At 39.9% G+C, this 15,442-nt stretch overlaps 1 protein-coding gene across 2 annotated transcripts; it reads left to right on the plus strand.

Annotated features, from left to right (window-relative positions):
- Nucleotides 1-1,174: 1,174 nt before the first annotated feature.
- On the plus strand, nucleotides 1,175-13,255 carry wipi1 (WD repeat domain, phosphoinositide interacting 1). Of its 2 annotated transcripts, none has more exons than XM_029836601.1 (13): nucleotides 1,175-1,550; nucleotides 3,431-3,513; nucleotides 5,429-5,595; nucleotides 6,127-6,223; nucleotides 6,985-7,082; nucleotides 7,373-7,465; nucleotides 8,011-8,081; nucleotides 8,263-8,370; nucleotides 9,114-9,278; nucleotides 9,504-9,611; nucleotides 9,913-10,052; nucleotides 11,067-11,167; nucleotides 12,603-13,255. In XM_029836601.1, exons 1-13 carry the CDS (start codon nucleotides 1,462-1,464, stop codon nucleotides 12,651-12,653), a joined length of 1,371 nt encoding a protein of 456 aa, XP_029692461.1. In that variant the 5' UTR covers nucleotides 1,175-1,461; the 3' UTR covers nucleotides 12,654-13,255. The 2 variants fall into 2 exon arrangements, with proteins under 2 accessions (XP_029692461.1, XP_003964417.1); XM_003964368.3 differs by having other exon boundaries at nucleotides 1,176-1,550; nucleotides 5,426-5,595.
- Nucleotides 13,256-15,442: the final 2,187 nt, after the last annotated feature.

Genomic DNA, 15,442 nt, shown 5'->3' on the forward strand with positions numbered 1-15,442 from the left:
ACTTCATCGTATCAGCACATGTGTATTCCTTCATTCTCATTGCCTGATTTGTTAGTTAGGCCTTTTGGTTTATGACATGCGTATCTAATCCTCCTTTATTGCAGTATTTTATGATAAAATACTGCATTTTGCTTTCAATATTACACAAAAAGTCTGACATGGAGGCTGTTTTTAAATGAGACACACATCAAATGATTGCAAAGGCAAATTGGGTTCCAGTTGTTTATCCAGCTGACCTAATAATGTGAACAGATTTTATGGTATTCAATACTTGTATCAATCATAGTTCTCTTTGAGGAGATTTTGAAATTTTGACTTTTATGTGATCAATTTCATTTTCATTATCCCGCAATTGTATCACCCAGACAAGGTCTGAATTGACTCCAAAGCAAAGCCACAAATTGTTGAAGGATTGCATTAATAAGGTCAGCACAAGAATGAGCTGACACTAGCAATCAAGCCCAAATAACAAAACACAAAGTCTGAACTCACAAAAGCATGGCTATGCCATTGAAAAATAAAGTGGATTTATACAATGTGCCCAGGAAGAAAAGATAATAGCTCATATACATGAAACAATAAGGCAGAAGTGAAGGTCAGAGAGGTCATTTAGCAGTGGGAGAAGGAAGGACAGTGAAGTGGGAGGATACAACAGAGGACATGCAACTAAGCTAACAAACTAAACCAGTTCTACTACACAGCCTCTACCTCAGAAAACCTGTGGTAACCTGGCCAACACATCCTGACAGCCCTATTGTCTCAGGATATTCTTTAATACCAGGCAGATGCTACTACATGGTGATCCTAATATAACAACTTTGACTTTTTCTAATGAAGCCTACCTTTAATCTAGCGCTAATGTCAAACGTTTGAAGGACCCTAAAATATTTAATACAGTACTTGCACAGTGATGTGCATATTGCAAGAACTGCAACAAAAAGTACTTTAAGTGGCTGTGGTATTTATTTAAATATCAATACGTCCACCCCGTAGATATTGAATAAGAATGGAACAAAATCACGTGCACTTCCTGAGACGAAAATGTTCATACCGTCGATAAAGTAACCAAATTCCACTCCGTCCTGGGAACCAATGGAAATACGCATTATGCGACTGGCCAATCACATTCTGAGCCGCGCGAGCGGGCGCCGACTCCCATCCAATCACAGGAGGCCCGTGTGTGACGCGTCGCTGTCAGCTGTTCTTGTTTTGCTTCTGTTTCCCCGTCTTTTCCTCCATTTCAGGGGTCGTCGCCCCCCCCCTCGCCTGAAAACCCCACACTAAACCTAAACTTGACCGTGCTCCCTGCGGAGGGAACCGCCGACCCTGCCCCGAGCACTGACCCGGTCCACATTTCTCCGTATTGAAGCCGTCTTCCGCCGACATCGAGCGAAGAAGAGCAGCCGATCCCAGACCTCCAAAGCTGGGCGAAGGGTGGGAAGGAGGTCGCTGGAGATCGGGATGGAGACCGGAGAGGATACCGGAGGGCCTAGCGGACCGGGCGACTTGGGGCTTCGGTTTGGCTGCGCCTCATTTAACCAAGACTCCACGTACGTATAAAAGCAAAGACAGGGTCAAATAGTGGACTATCTCAAAGAAACAAGACTAGATATACCCTTAAATGATACATTCGGTCATTATGTATTATTATTATTGTTATTATTAATACACAGGGCACTAGTTGGCTCTTAATCATATAAGCTATACACAGTCCGTATTACACGCAAACATGTAAAGGGACAGGGCAGCGCAAACAGTTATTTCGTAAGCATTATAATTTCTTTTCTAACTACTAGTTACTGTAGACACGATGACGTCATTATACTGTAAGGCAAACAGTAAAATTTCGGTCCATCGGTACGCACTCAGTACTCAGCTCTAGCCCATCTTTTTACTCAATGTGGCATCTTTATACGTTTATGAGAAAGGGAAGCCTAGACGTGTGTTCGTGTTTCTAAAACCAATAGCCTTTAATAATATTGCTGTGTTGCACCACATTATACCCTATGCGACATGAAGTACGTTATAAATACGACCCTGGATAATGCTTAGTGCTGTGAAGCTTATTAGTAGCTTTGTGGGGAAAGGATTTAGCTCAAAAGCAGAGGCGAGTGCAGATGTCAGCAAAAAAACATGTCCTCAGTACAATGGTGGTGTTATAAAGCATATTAGAGGTGTAAAATTAAAAGTATTGCTCAATACAAGTCAAGATGTAAATCATCAAAAAAGAAAGAAAAATCCATGGATCTTACACCCTGCAAAACCCATGAATAAGTGATTGGGTTGCAGTGGCAACCTTAAACAGTTTTGTGTGACTGATCTGTTTGAATAAATAGTTTTCTCTTGGCCAGTAGGTCCATTTTAGTGCCTTGCTTAAGGACAGTGCACAGGACATTCAAATTACAGGTTGTAACTGTGTTGCTTATTACAATGTAAGTACTCGGAGAACTGGAGAATAGGCGTAAAGGATAGATTGGAAAAAATACTGTAGAATATTCAGTTTATTGCACAATAACCAGGATGTCAGCTAGTAACTTGCCTAATTAAAGTGTTGAAAAATGTGAGATAAGGCTGTGACCCAATGTTCTCTGGCCTCCTGACAACAGCCTAGCAGTCTAAAGACAATACCCTGCCTCAAGTTGAGGACATGGATCAAGACAGAAATTAGGTTTGACCTCGCAATCATATGAGCTTCTTGATGAAATCGAGCAGGTTTCCTCCTGCTCAGAAAACAGGATGAAACAGGACAGGAATGTACAGAACTCACCTTCTGGAGTAAAGACAGAAATTTCACAAACAAGCACCTGTCAAATATATAAACTGTTTGAAGGTTGTAAAGACTTTAAGGGCATTTTTGCCTCTGTTTTGACCCTCTATTCTGTTGAGCTAAAAATCTTAAACTTGCTCTATATCTTTATCCATCTATCTGTGTTTGTGTGTACCTGAGTGCATGTGCGTGTGCACATTAAGGGGAGTAAGTTGCAAAAAAATAAAAATAAATTCTAAAGATTTCAACAAACCAAGCAAACGTGGTGCATCCTTCTGGTAGAGTCCATAGCGGTGTGTATGAAAACCTTTCCTTGTTCAAACCTTCAAAAACCTTTAACATCCATATCGTCCATGACACATCATATTCAAATACCGAAGATGCATGTACACTTCATGTCCTTGTCTTCTCTCCCTCTTACATAGATGTATGTACAGTTGAACCTCTATCACGCAATACAACGTTTTATCCACAAGGGGCGTCTGTTCAACATAGTTAATTAAATACTGGAGGCGAACACACCCTAAAAGTCAACAGGGTGTTACCTTAAATTTTCCTTGAATTTCAGCTCAGAGGATTAGTCAGACATTTATTTTAAGTTTGGTATCCAGTCCTGCTGATGGGAATATACTGTATTGATGCTTTTGTGTTTGTGTGTTGCAGGTCATTGGCTGTGGGAACGAAGACTGGTTATAAGCTGTTTTCTTTGACCACCGTGGAAAAACTGGACTGTATTCATGAGAGTGGTCAGTAGAGAGTCAGAATTGTCCACGTTTAATAAAATATTATATTTCATTTAAACAGATTTGTCAAGAGAACAAGGATATCCATACTGCTATACCTATAGATGCTACTGTAGAAATAGATGCTAGCAGCTGCCATTAGTGATCCATAAACAACAAAGGTCCATAAACAACGAGGAGAAAGAGTGCTCACACATATTAACACCTATCAAATCTCAACTACATTCGAATGATGTTGATAATGCTTTCCTTCCTCAATATATTGAGAAAAGAAAAGATAATGCAGTTTAAATCATTTAGTGTCACAAAAACACCAGTGCAACTACTGTTTTTTCTTTATCTCTTTTCCGGCACTGTTTTTAGCCTTGTCTTCAGGTGCTACAAAGCTGCTTAATTTTGAGCAGATTTTTGAGTTAGTTCTGAAATTTGAGTTGCAGGAATAGTTAGCGCAATTCAGTGTTATTTCAGATTTTGCTCTGTGTGCAGTGTAAGGCCAACAAAAGTTTTCCTTCAAATCAATCAGGACCTGGATTCATGTTCCTCCTGTATAACCTGATGCTTCTAATTTTATGTTTTACATTGTACCTAAAGGAAAGTAAACAGAATGGTAAAGGCAATAGCACCACCCTTCTAAGATGTTCAAGTGACGCAAATTGTCAAATTTAGGAAGCCTAATGATGTCGACAGCTGATGACTATAAAATCCATTTTTGATATACATTTGGAGATACAGTCACTGGTTTATGAAGGAGGATGAAAGCTTTACTCTAATTCAGCAAATGGCTTCATTACAAAATGAGATTTATCATCACGCTGTCTTATATTCCAGAAAAAAGACTTCACGAATCACTGGCTTACGAAATGAATTTCCATTGTACATAAAGACAGACACAACTGCACCAAGAACCACATCACCCAGCACAAAATTGCTCTGTTTTTTTGCTGGTTCAATGTCAGAAAATATGTAGCTGACTGTGATTATAACCTGTCCACTCTCAAATTTGCCAAAGAAGACAAGAGTTTTTTTTTAACTTTCTGGTGTGTTAGGCAACATACTGTGTCACCATTTGTTCTCATAAGAACAAAAGATTGTGTGAAGAGGCAGAGATGCTGTAACTGTGTCTCCAATGCTAAGCTGAGATGTCAATTAATGTATGTAATGTATTCCAACCTCAATTAAGTTGGAACAAATTGCAATAACTACAGTGTGTCAGCAATATGCTCTTGTTGGTCTGGCATTTTCCAATATTTAAGCTAAACTGCAGGGCTGTTTACATCACTTCTCAACATTAGACATGGGGCTGCATTCATCAGCCGGCCAGACAGTTTCTATTCACATAAATGTGGAAACCTATTTTAGTGTACCTACCGGTATTCTCTATTTTTACAGCTTCAAAAGGCATCATTTACATGCAATAGGACTATGTCCTTGAAGATTCTCACTGGACTGTTTAAAAAAACAGAAAGATGTTTCTTAGCTTCTGACTAGCTTGGTGGGAGGTGAGACTGTCCTACTGGATAGCTCTAATTGGGGAGTTCTTCCATCAATGTCTGTGGCAACCACTTGAAGGGGGTGTCCATCAGGCCACTCGACTCTCTGGTAAACCTCACTAAATTACAATCAACAACATGAATCACATTAATATATGAGCTGGATTAATGCGAACCTTAAATGGATACATGATGTGAGTTATTAGGATCACAGGCCATGGGAGACAGTGGTGTGTTTGCACCTGAGAACAACCTCTGAATCATTTAATAGTCAAGAGTGAAGACAAGCCACACCACTGTAGCTGGGTGGGACTGGTGCCTGGTGTACTGGCCTATGGAATATAACTGGCTATAGAATCTTGGTTTAAGACGTACCTATTTTAAAATGAAACCAAAGACTTTCATCACGTTCTCTCCTCTCCCAGCAGAGACTCCAGATGTGTACATCGTAGAGCGTCTGTTCTCAAGCAGTCTGGTTGTCGTGGTGAGCACAACCACACCAAAGCGTATGAACATTTACCACTTCAAGAAGGGCACAGAAATCTGTAACTACAGTTACCCCAGCAATATCCTGGCTGTCAAACTCAACAGACAGGTGAAGCACCTACTAGCAGCACTGAGTACGCTTCGAGAGATGTATAAATGTGTCTTTTATCACAAAGTAGATACCTTTATGTCTACCTTTATGTCTTCCCTGTATCTGCAAGGATACTGATTGTACAGAGTGCACTCAACAGTCACATATTTGTATGTTTAGCAGCTAGAAAACTTTAGCTATTTAATAAGCCAAAAGCAATAAGCAAAATATGATAAGCATGATTCTTTTATATAACTGTTAATGTTCTATCCATGCATTAGCTGTTAATATGCAGCACGCTATTATTCAGTTGCAATAATTTACACGTTTTAATGAAAATGAATATCAGAGAGCCCATAATCTGTGTTTAATCAGTTGTATGATAAGTAATGCTTTTCTACACATTTGAGCACTGTATTATCATTTTTATTGTTGAATGTGGTAAACATTTTTTCCCCATAATGTAATGAAGTTGCAAGCCCAATATTGTGTACGATACAACTATGTTTAACATAATGTTGTTGTTGTTCCTAATCTGCTGTTTTACAGAGGCTTGTTGTGTGCCTGGAAGAGTCCATATATATTCACAACATCAAAGACATGAAACTGATAAAGACTCTTCTCAACACTCCAGCTAACAATTCAGGTAACACACATGGGCTCAGCTGTCAGCATCCCCCACTTCAGGTGTGTGAAGGAGCTTCATCCATCCATCTATGTTTGCTTTCTATATTCCTTTTCTTTATACTGTTCATGGGAGCTGCTGAGGCCACTTACTCTGTTCCACACACCAGTCATACAGCAACCACACACCATTCACACACCAATCACACACCATTCACACATCAATCACACACCATTCACACATCAATCACACACATTTACTTTGAAAAACGAACAATAGACTCCATGTGAAGCAATGGCTAAAGGCCTCTTGGTAGACAATTCTGATACTGAAAGTACTGCTAATCTTCTTTTTTTATATTTTAAAACTGAAGAGGAAATCTAATTTTTCCTACTAACTCTTGGTAATTCTGTCACTGTGTTTTTTAACTCCTGTAGTTCCACATCATGCGTTGCCAAATATTTGTTTAGGCTTGCAAAGTGCAAGTGGGGCCACCTTCTAATTAACCCAAAGTACCACCCTCAGGATAGTTATTTTACTGCCCATCTGTTGTGCACAAACATTTATCCACTAGTGGGAGGTTGGGACACCAAGGCTCACTGCAAGTGCGTCAGCAAGAGATAGGGTGACGAGTCATGTGAACGCTTCAGGTCACCTGCTTCGGCTCTACCGTCTGTGAATTATTATCCTCATACAGTATGAGGGTGGATTAGTAGCTGGACAGCTAAATAAATAGCCGACTGGGACTCATCATGTTTCATTTGTTCTCTTTCCTCTCACAGGGCTCTTTGCTCTATCTATCAACCATTCCAACTCGTACCTAGCATACCCTGGGAGTGCCACCAATGGAGAGATCATTGTGTATGATGCCAACAGTTTGGTAAGAATAAATGATAACTGTAGTGCAGACGTTTATTAGTATAAACCCACTGTCATGCAGCTAGGCTGTCTGTTATGATTGTTTTATCATTTTGTTGTACAGTCCTATAACAGTCCTACAACTGCAGGGGTATCTAAGCTTTTCTATGGTTTGTGCTTTGTTTCTCTTCTATATTGTTTCTGTGGTTCAGACAAACATGAAGAAAATTGAAATTCAACCTGTTGTCCCAGCCAATCCTTTTGTCTTTGTGTCTCATGTGGATGTGGTTGTGTGTTTGACTTTAATTCCAGAGCACAGTGGCAGTGATTACTGCCCATGACAGCCCCCTGGCAGCACTGAGCTTCAACACCACAGCCAGCCAACTAGCCAGCGCCTCCGAAAGGGTTAGAGGAATCATCTTCCTTCCTTCCTTCCTTCCTTCCTTCCTTCCTTCCTTCCTTCCTTCCTTCCTTCCTTCCTTCCTTTCTTTCTTTCTTTCTTTCTTTCTTTCTTTCTTTCTTTCTTTCTTCTTTCTTTCTAGCAGTGAGCTAGACCCAGGGATGTTGAGAACAGTTGTGTTTTACTGCCTTTAACCAAACTTCTTGATGCACAGTAAAACTCACAGCTCTTTCACCAAGTCAGCCTGTAGAAATGCGGCACATACAACAATTAATCCTGCTATTATCGTCATCAATGATGTTTTAGAACTTACAGACATACTGTATACACATGCTTGATCCTTCGACAGAATTTTACATTGCTATTTAATATGCAATTTGACAAAGCAACTATAAGCCACTGCCTGAGGTATTATGGACTATAATGGAAACAACATAATGTTTTACTCACACCATCTTTTAAATGTTAAATTGTCATGAAATCATCTGCTAGAAGATGCTCTGCTACAGCGTTATACAGCTTCCACTTCCTTGGCCCTTTTTCTTCACAGGGTACTGTCATTCGAGTGTTCTCCATTCCAGAGGGCCTTCGTTTGTTTGAGTTCCGCCGAGGAATGAAGAGGTTCCTACCCACTATATTACATCAGCACCCAGTGGTGGACAGTAATGATCTGACATCAGACATATAAACCATGAAGCTGTTACTATGGCGCTGCCATGCATGAGAATTGGTGATGATTTATTGGTGATAACTGCTTTATAGTCATGTAAATATTGTCTGTGCTGGTTTCATGTATCTGCAGGTATGTCAGTATCAGCTCTTTGTCCTTCAGTCCTGATGGGCAGTTCCTCTGTGCATCTAGTAACACGGAGACAGTACATATCTTCAAACTGGAGCAACTAGAGCCCAAGTAGGAAAACACACACACACACACACACACACTCACACGCACACACACACACTCACACGCACACACATATTCTGCAGCTGTTTCGATGAAAGATGGATGGTCTGACAAAGCAATGTGAACCCATTATCGCAAACTTTGCCAGTCAAAAGTCCAAAAAATACAATAACTTCACAGAGTTTATAAAAATATATCCATCATCTATCCATCTTTTGGGAAATACACTGAATTTTCTATAATCTGTTCTAAAAATATACAAAATCGGACACAACTACATTTGTGTCATAATTGAAAGTTATCACATATGCCTAAAACAATAATTATAATGCAAAATACTTAACTGTATAAAACACACTTTTTGAGGATTGTTTCAAATTTCTTCTTCAGTTAGGAATTTTGCCGGGTTCTGCAGAATTTCTGAATACTTTTGTGTACACATTGACTTTTTTTTTTTTTTTTTTTCACTATTTCGTAAATCAAAACACTTGAATACAAGGAGTTTAGTTGTCTAAGTGACATTATATTTGTCCTGTATTACTTTGTAAAAAACAACATTTTAACAGTGACTATACTGACAACATTGTTTTGTTTTTTAAGAAATTTAAAAGTGCACCATTGACTTTGGGCAGGTATACTGGGATGTTTTAGTTTTTCTATATCACTAGCTGGTCTGTTCAGTGGTGTTTTTGCATGTAGAGCAGATTTGAGGGGAACCTGCTCTAAAGGAGGTTTGTCACCATCTACAGTGCCGGGGATGACACTTCCACCTGGACAGCCTATGTGGGGAAGGTGCTCTCTGCAGCCACCAGCTATTTCCCTGCTCAGGTATCGGACATGATGAGCCAAGACCGGGCCTTTGCCACAGTCCACTTGCTGAAGACCAACCAGAGGAACATCTGTGCTTTGGCCATGTGAGTTTTGTTTGGGCCTTTTTAGAAGATCTTTCTCAGCATCTGAATAAGCTAAAGTTGAACCATTGAACATTCATCAAATGTAACATTTTTCAGATCCCAAAAGTCTGGAAAAATCCCAAGTAAACTTTGATACAGTGAATTTGCAGGGTGTGGAAGAGGATTAAAAGCATTTTTGATGAAGAATGCAAACCATTGGGGGCCGTGTTTTTACTGTTGTTATAGGATCCAGAAGCTTCCACGGCTGCTTGTGGCAACAGCTGAGGGCCAGTTCTTCATTTACAATGTGGATCCACTGGATGGAGGGGAGTGCATGCTTGTTTATAAGCACAGGTTTGTAAAATTATTTAATTGTATTTATTGTAGGCAAAATAAAGAGAAAGGGAACCAAAAAGCACAATCTACCATGTCCAAGAAATATCCCCATCCATTTTCTGCTCTCATTCCTAGAAACTTATGTCAAGCAGCAATTTAAGTGGTGCAGCTGTCTCCATTCAACATGCTGTTAATGAACCCAAGTTATCTGGAGAAAATACAAAATGCAAACTCTGTATAGAGAATCTCTCATTTGATCCTGTTTTAACAACTGTGCTGCACACATGAATGAAAATTATAAAATGATAATTTACCACAGGCTGTTTGGACCAGACGATGAGCAGACTCAAGAAACAGATTCAGTGGGGGCAGAGGTCACGATGCCAGTACAGCCTTTTCCGTCCTATGCTGCAACTGCTGCCTTACCAGCCTCTGGGCCTGTGACTGCAACCCTTACTGGTTAGTGAGCAGACAAACTCTTAGATGGATTTAATAAGCACTTTTGTTTTAGTAAGATATATGTGCTGCCTGAGGGGTATTGGGGGGTATATACACCTCAAAGTATTATTACAAAGTATTGGAATAATATTACCAGAAACAATAACAGTACAGTCCTCACAAACAAAATTAGAATTTTACTATTTGCGAAAGCACCTTTTTCATCATAAAATATTCACAGAACATTTCAAATTAGGAAAGTTCGGACCATCTGGATAACACACACCCTGTGCGTAGGCCAGATAGGCTGAGCTTGGAAGCAAAGATTAGAGCAAGTGTCTCCATATGGCTGAGGCACAAAAGTTCCAAAGCAGATAATAACAATACAAAATAATAAAAATAGTAACAATAAAAAAAAAAAAAAACAATATAATAAAATTATGACTCATCTGAAAGCTAAACCTTGCTGCAACATATAATATATTTTCTCGTCGTGACCGCTTTAGCCCTTTCATGATCATGGGGAAACTGCACATATGGGCGAGGGCAGGTCCACCCCTGGGTGAGTGGCCAGTTCATCGCAGGGTCCTATGTAAGCATTTGAGGGTTTGGTACCTTGCTCAAGGGTACCTCAGCAGTGCTCTGAAGGTGTTCTTGCACCTTCCCCTACTACTAGAACACCTTCCATGTGAACCCACTGCTTCTCAGCCCAGTCACCAGAGCGACCATCGCCCACAGAATACCTTCATCTTTATCTTGGAGCATTATTCTTGCTTTTGTTATCATTATGGTTATCCAAGTAAAATTCTTGATTGCGCGTCAGATAAATTATTTTTGCTGATTTAAAACTGGAGATGGCTACAATGGTTTGAGTAAATGTTTGTTTTTCTTTCTGTTTAGATTTCTATTTTTTGGTTTGCTAAATTACAAATTCAGATGAAACACCCTTGAATCCAAGCAGGTTTGTTTAGAGCAGAAATGTATTTGGTTTAATGTAAAATGCTGATCGTGGCTGCCTTACCTGTTTTCCTCCAGGTTACTCTGAAGATGGGGGAGCGAAGAAAGGTGAAGTCATTCCAGAACACGAGTTTGCTGCTGGACCAGTGTGTCTGGATGACGAGAACGAGTTTCCTCCAGTGAGCATCCAGTAGTGCTAACTGTTAATCTATAGCTAGCTGCCTCTGGCAGTGTAACTCAGTAATATCTGATATTAGCTACTGTTCAGGTAACAAAAAGAGTTTCACACAATTTTCACACCGACTGGCCTTAAATTTCAGGTTATAATCCATACCATGTGAATATTCAGCTCCACTCGTGGCTGCTCAATATATTACAAATATATAATGGGATTATGACAACTAATGAAATTAGTGAAGCTTTATTATATATTGCAAACTATAATGTCATTAAAAGCTTTATATTTAATCAGTGCTTGCAATTTAGTAAAATGTAATAACAAAAACCTAAAATCTTTTTTAACATGGCAACATCTGCACTTAAACACATCACAAAAAAATGTGTTTTCATGAATCCTTGTTTAACCATCAATGGTGCCTGTTGGGTTTAAAAAAAACAAAAAAACAACAACAACTAGGAATTTACTGCTCAAATTCAGTTAAATATCCTGGTTTTTATCTAAGCCATCTTGGGGGGTGATGTCAAAAACAGTTATTAACTCAAAAGCAGACAAATATACATGATTTTACATCAAAGACGACTTTGTTTAAATTGTGTAAAACTTCCAGCCTTAATCCAGCCTTAATCCATCTTTAGCAACGTTCCCAGCAAGTAACATTAAGTGCCTTTTTCTTACAAAGAAAATAAGTCCCAGTGCAACCTGTTTCATTTAATATGAATTTCTATACACATATAGGGCTTAAGATCGCCCAGTATGGTGGGATTCTCTGCCCAGGCACAATTCAGTGAAAAATAACTAATTAGTGGCAGAATTGTAAGAAAAGAGAGAGCTAAAACCTCAGTAATGTTTTACTTTTAAAAATAAATTTATTGTACAAATAATACCACAATGAGTTTGTAACTGTAAATAGAGAGTTGAGTTTCCACGGTGACAAAGAATGGAATCATTTCCATTTAGAATTTGCTTTAAATACAAAATACTGGTAAAGGTGAAATGTTTTGCAGAGCATTCACCTGACTTTTTTAAGACCTCTGTGTGAACGTCAGATGCTCCTTTAGATATCCTGGTTGTAACGCTCCACAGTATGAGTACCTGAACTTATTTATGATGCAGAGCCTTTTTTTCTAAACTATTAACTATGCTTGTAGTTGTTCTGTAGTCATTCCATAGCCACCACTTGTTGTTGAAGTTGGAGAACTATTGACATTTTCAGATTTAGGTCCAGTGAAACATTTCTGCTCATCTGTAGATACAGTTCAGCTAATTAAATGGAAAGATGCCCCAGTAGCACAGTCAAAACTTGTGATAAAAGAACATTTTAACTTAATTTTCCTTGAATTTCCCATTAACTGTGTGGATCAATCTGCGATGATGAGTTGCATTTGACAAATCCTGCAGACAAAACTAATGGGTCTGTTCCTGTGTTTTGGTAGATTAATTGGTGCCACGATGGGACTGGAGGTGGTCAGGTGAGGCGCTCATGAGGGGTAGAAGGACAAACGGAGAAAGAGACAGAAAGCGTTCATTCCATGACCTTTATGTGGGGGGCATTTTTAGTCAGAGAGAAAATAACAATTTAACATTAAGATTGAAGTTGACATGGGAAGCAGAAAAAGGTACGTTGCTGAATTCATCACATCCAGATCAGGGCTGCTAAGCTCCCCTTAAATGAGTTCTCATACAGATGAGAAGCTCAGGGAGTTTATTCTCTTCGGGAGGGTTTCTTTCACTCAAGGTGAAAGCAGGGTCATAAAAACAACGCTTTAATACTTGACAAATATTTTATTGAATGACTTTATTGTAGCAGGACCTTTTTATTTACTTTAACTATGTTTTTATTTGTGCCCACGCAATAAAATTTGTTTTTCCTTTAATTTTGTATTTTATTTTGCCACATTGAAATGTGTTACATATTTGTGTTTGCCTCCTGGTTACATTCCAGAAGGTGCATATGTACTGTATTTTGTTGGTTGGTGCCTATTTGTGAGAGAGCAAAGTGTTTTGCTGATTGCACAAGACCAAAACAAGTTTAAAAAGAATAAAAGAATTGAACCTGGGTTGTGGAAGAAGAATCAACCTATGCAAAGGTATGACTCTTGTCTTGTTTGTGTGACTTTGTGTTTTTGCATGTTAAACAGCGTCACAGATTCGACCGATTGATTTTGGTGTATGAAGGTGAGTTCAGTTAATCATTCCACCTTTACCTGACGATTCCTCGCTGCAGATACCGGTAGTGGGAATGAGTTCATGCAATTGTTGTGTTATATCACACTGCCCATTGTGGCTTATTTAATACTCTGAGCTTCAAACGACCTCATGGAAAACTGCTCCACATATCTTAGAACTAATAAAACCAATGGTTATTTAGATTCAGCAAGAATATTTCAATGAGATATTAATGTGACACTGTTGTGATATCCTGTGGAGTGTAATTAATGCATGACACATTCCTGCGCTCCAATTTTGCTGTATCAAACACAGGCACATGCACGTACATCCCCAAATCTACGGTGAACTATACCAAAAGACCTGAGACAAAAACTACATTTTAATTTTAGAAGGATGAAAGAATTGATAGAGTGTATGAGCAACATACAGTACATAGCTGCAGAAACCATCACCAGTAAACAACATAAAATGTTCCATCACAGTAGCAGCACAGTCAAATTAGCTTCTTTTTCCCTGCGAGAGGAAGGACTTTTGAGTTTTTATCACATATAATGGAATGACCTTAAATACATGAAGCTATGACATCACCAAAGTTAGACTGTCAGTTCAGATGAGGCAATTTACTGCTCAGTTCACTTCAAAGCTGCTCTAGAGGAACAAAGACCTTTCATAGGTAGTAACAGGTAGATTCTGAAATAGTTTAAAGATAACAGGCAAGTTTAGAAACATCTGATTGAGCCTGTTGCTGCGTATGAGCTTTTTACCCAGATCTAATCTGATTGTGGGGCTAAAGGGCTGAGGGAGCCTGGCCTGTTTCATAAGGATAAGGATAAGGATAAAAGACTTTATTGATCCCACATCGAGGAAATTGCACTTTACAGCGGTAGCCCGTGGTGTACAATACAGAAAAGTACTAAAATAAAAAATAAAAATAAAAGACTCTTATGTTATGTACATTGCTATGTACATTGTACAGTATATACAGAAATTATTAAAAAAATATGTACAGGAGGAGTGTCAGACAGTGTGAAAACAAAAAAATAAGGTGCAAATAAGATGTGCAAATAAGACATACCAGAGGTAGGATGATTAGTTAGTGCAAATATGCCAACCCTGGGTTATTGGTGCTACATTAAGTGTTGTGCATGTTGAACAATCTGACGGCAGTTGGGATGAATGACCTGCGGTAACGTTCCCTTTTACACCGTGGGTGTAACAGTCTGCTGCTGAAGGAGCTGCTTAAGGCCCCCACAGTCTCGTGTAGGGGGTGAGAGGGGGTGTCCATAATTGATGTCAGCTTGGCCAACATCCTCCTCTCGCCCACCTCCTCAATGGAGTCCAGAGAACAGTCCAGGACTGAGCCAGCCCTTCTGACCAGCTTGTTGAGTCTCTTCCTGTCCCTCTCTGAGCTCCCACAGCTCCAGCAGACCACAGCGTAGAAGATCACCGATGCCACCACAGTCATAAAAAGTCCTAAGCAGTGACCTGCACACTCCAAAGGACCTCAGTCTCCTCAGCAGATGGAGACGACTTTAGCCCTTCTTGTACAGGGCATCTGTGTTGTGAGTCCAGTCCAGTTTATTGTTGAGGTGAACACCCAGGTATTTGTACTCCTCCACGATCTCAATGTCCAAACCCTGGATGTTCCCTGGTGCAGTGTGAGAAGCCTTCCTACTGAAGTCGATCACCACCTCCTTTGTCTTGCTGGTGTTGATGCGCAGATGGTTCAGTCCACACCAGGCGCCAAAGTTGGTGATGACCTCCCTGTACTCCAGTTCGTTCCCCTCAGACACACGTCCAACGATGGCTGTATCGTCGGAGAACTTCTGGAGGTGGCAGCTGTCTGAGTTGTGGCTGAAGTTCGATGTGTAGAGAGTGAAGAGGAAGGGAGAGAGAACTGTACCCTGCAGTGCCCCCGTGCTGCAGACAACCACGTCGGACTCACAGTCACGGAGCCTCACGTACTGTAGTCTGTTGGTGAGGTAGTTGGTGGTCCAGGCAGCTAGGTGACAGTCGACTCCGGCTCCCTCCATCTTCCCTCTCAGCAATGATGGCTGGATTGTGTTGAAGGCACTGGAGAAGTCAAAGAACATGACTCTCACAG

The sequence above is a fragment of the Takifugu rubripes genome, chromosome 5 (assembly GCF_901000725.2).
Source record: "Takifugu rubripes chromosome 5, fTakRub1.2, whole genome shotgun sequence".
In the NCBI taxonomy this organism is placed as follows: Eukaryota; Metazoa; Chordata; class Actinopteri; order Tetraodontiformes; family Tetraodontidae; genus Takifugu; species Takifugu rubripes.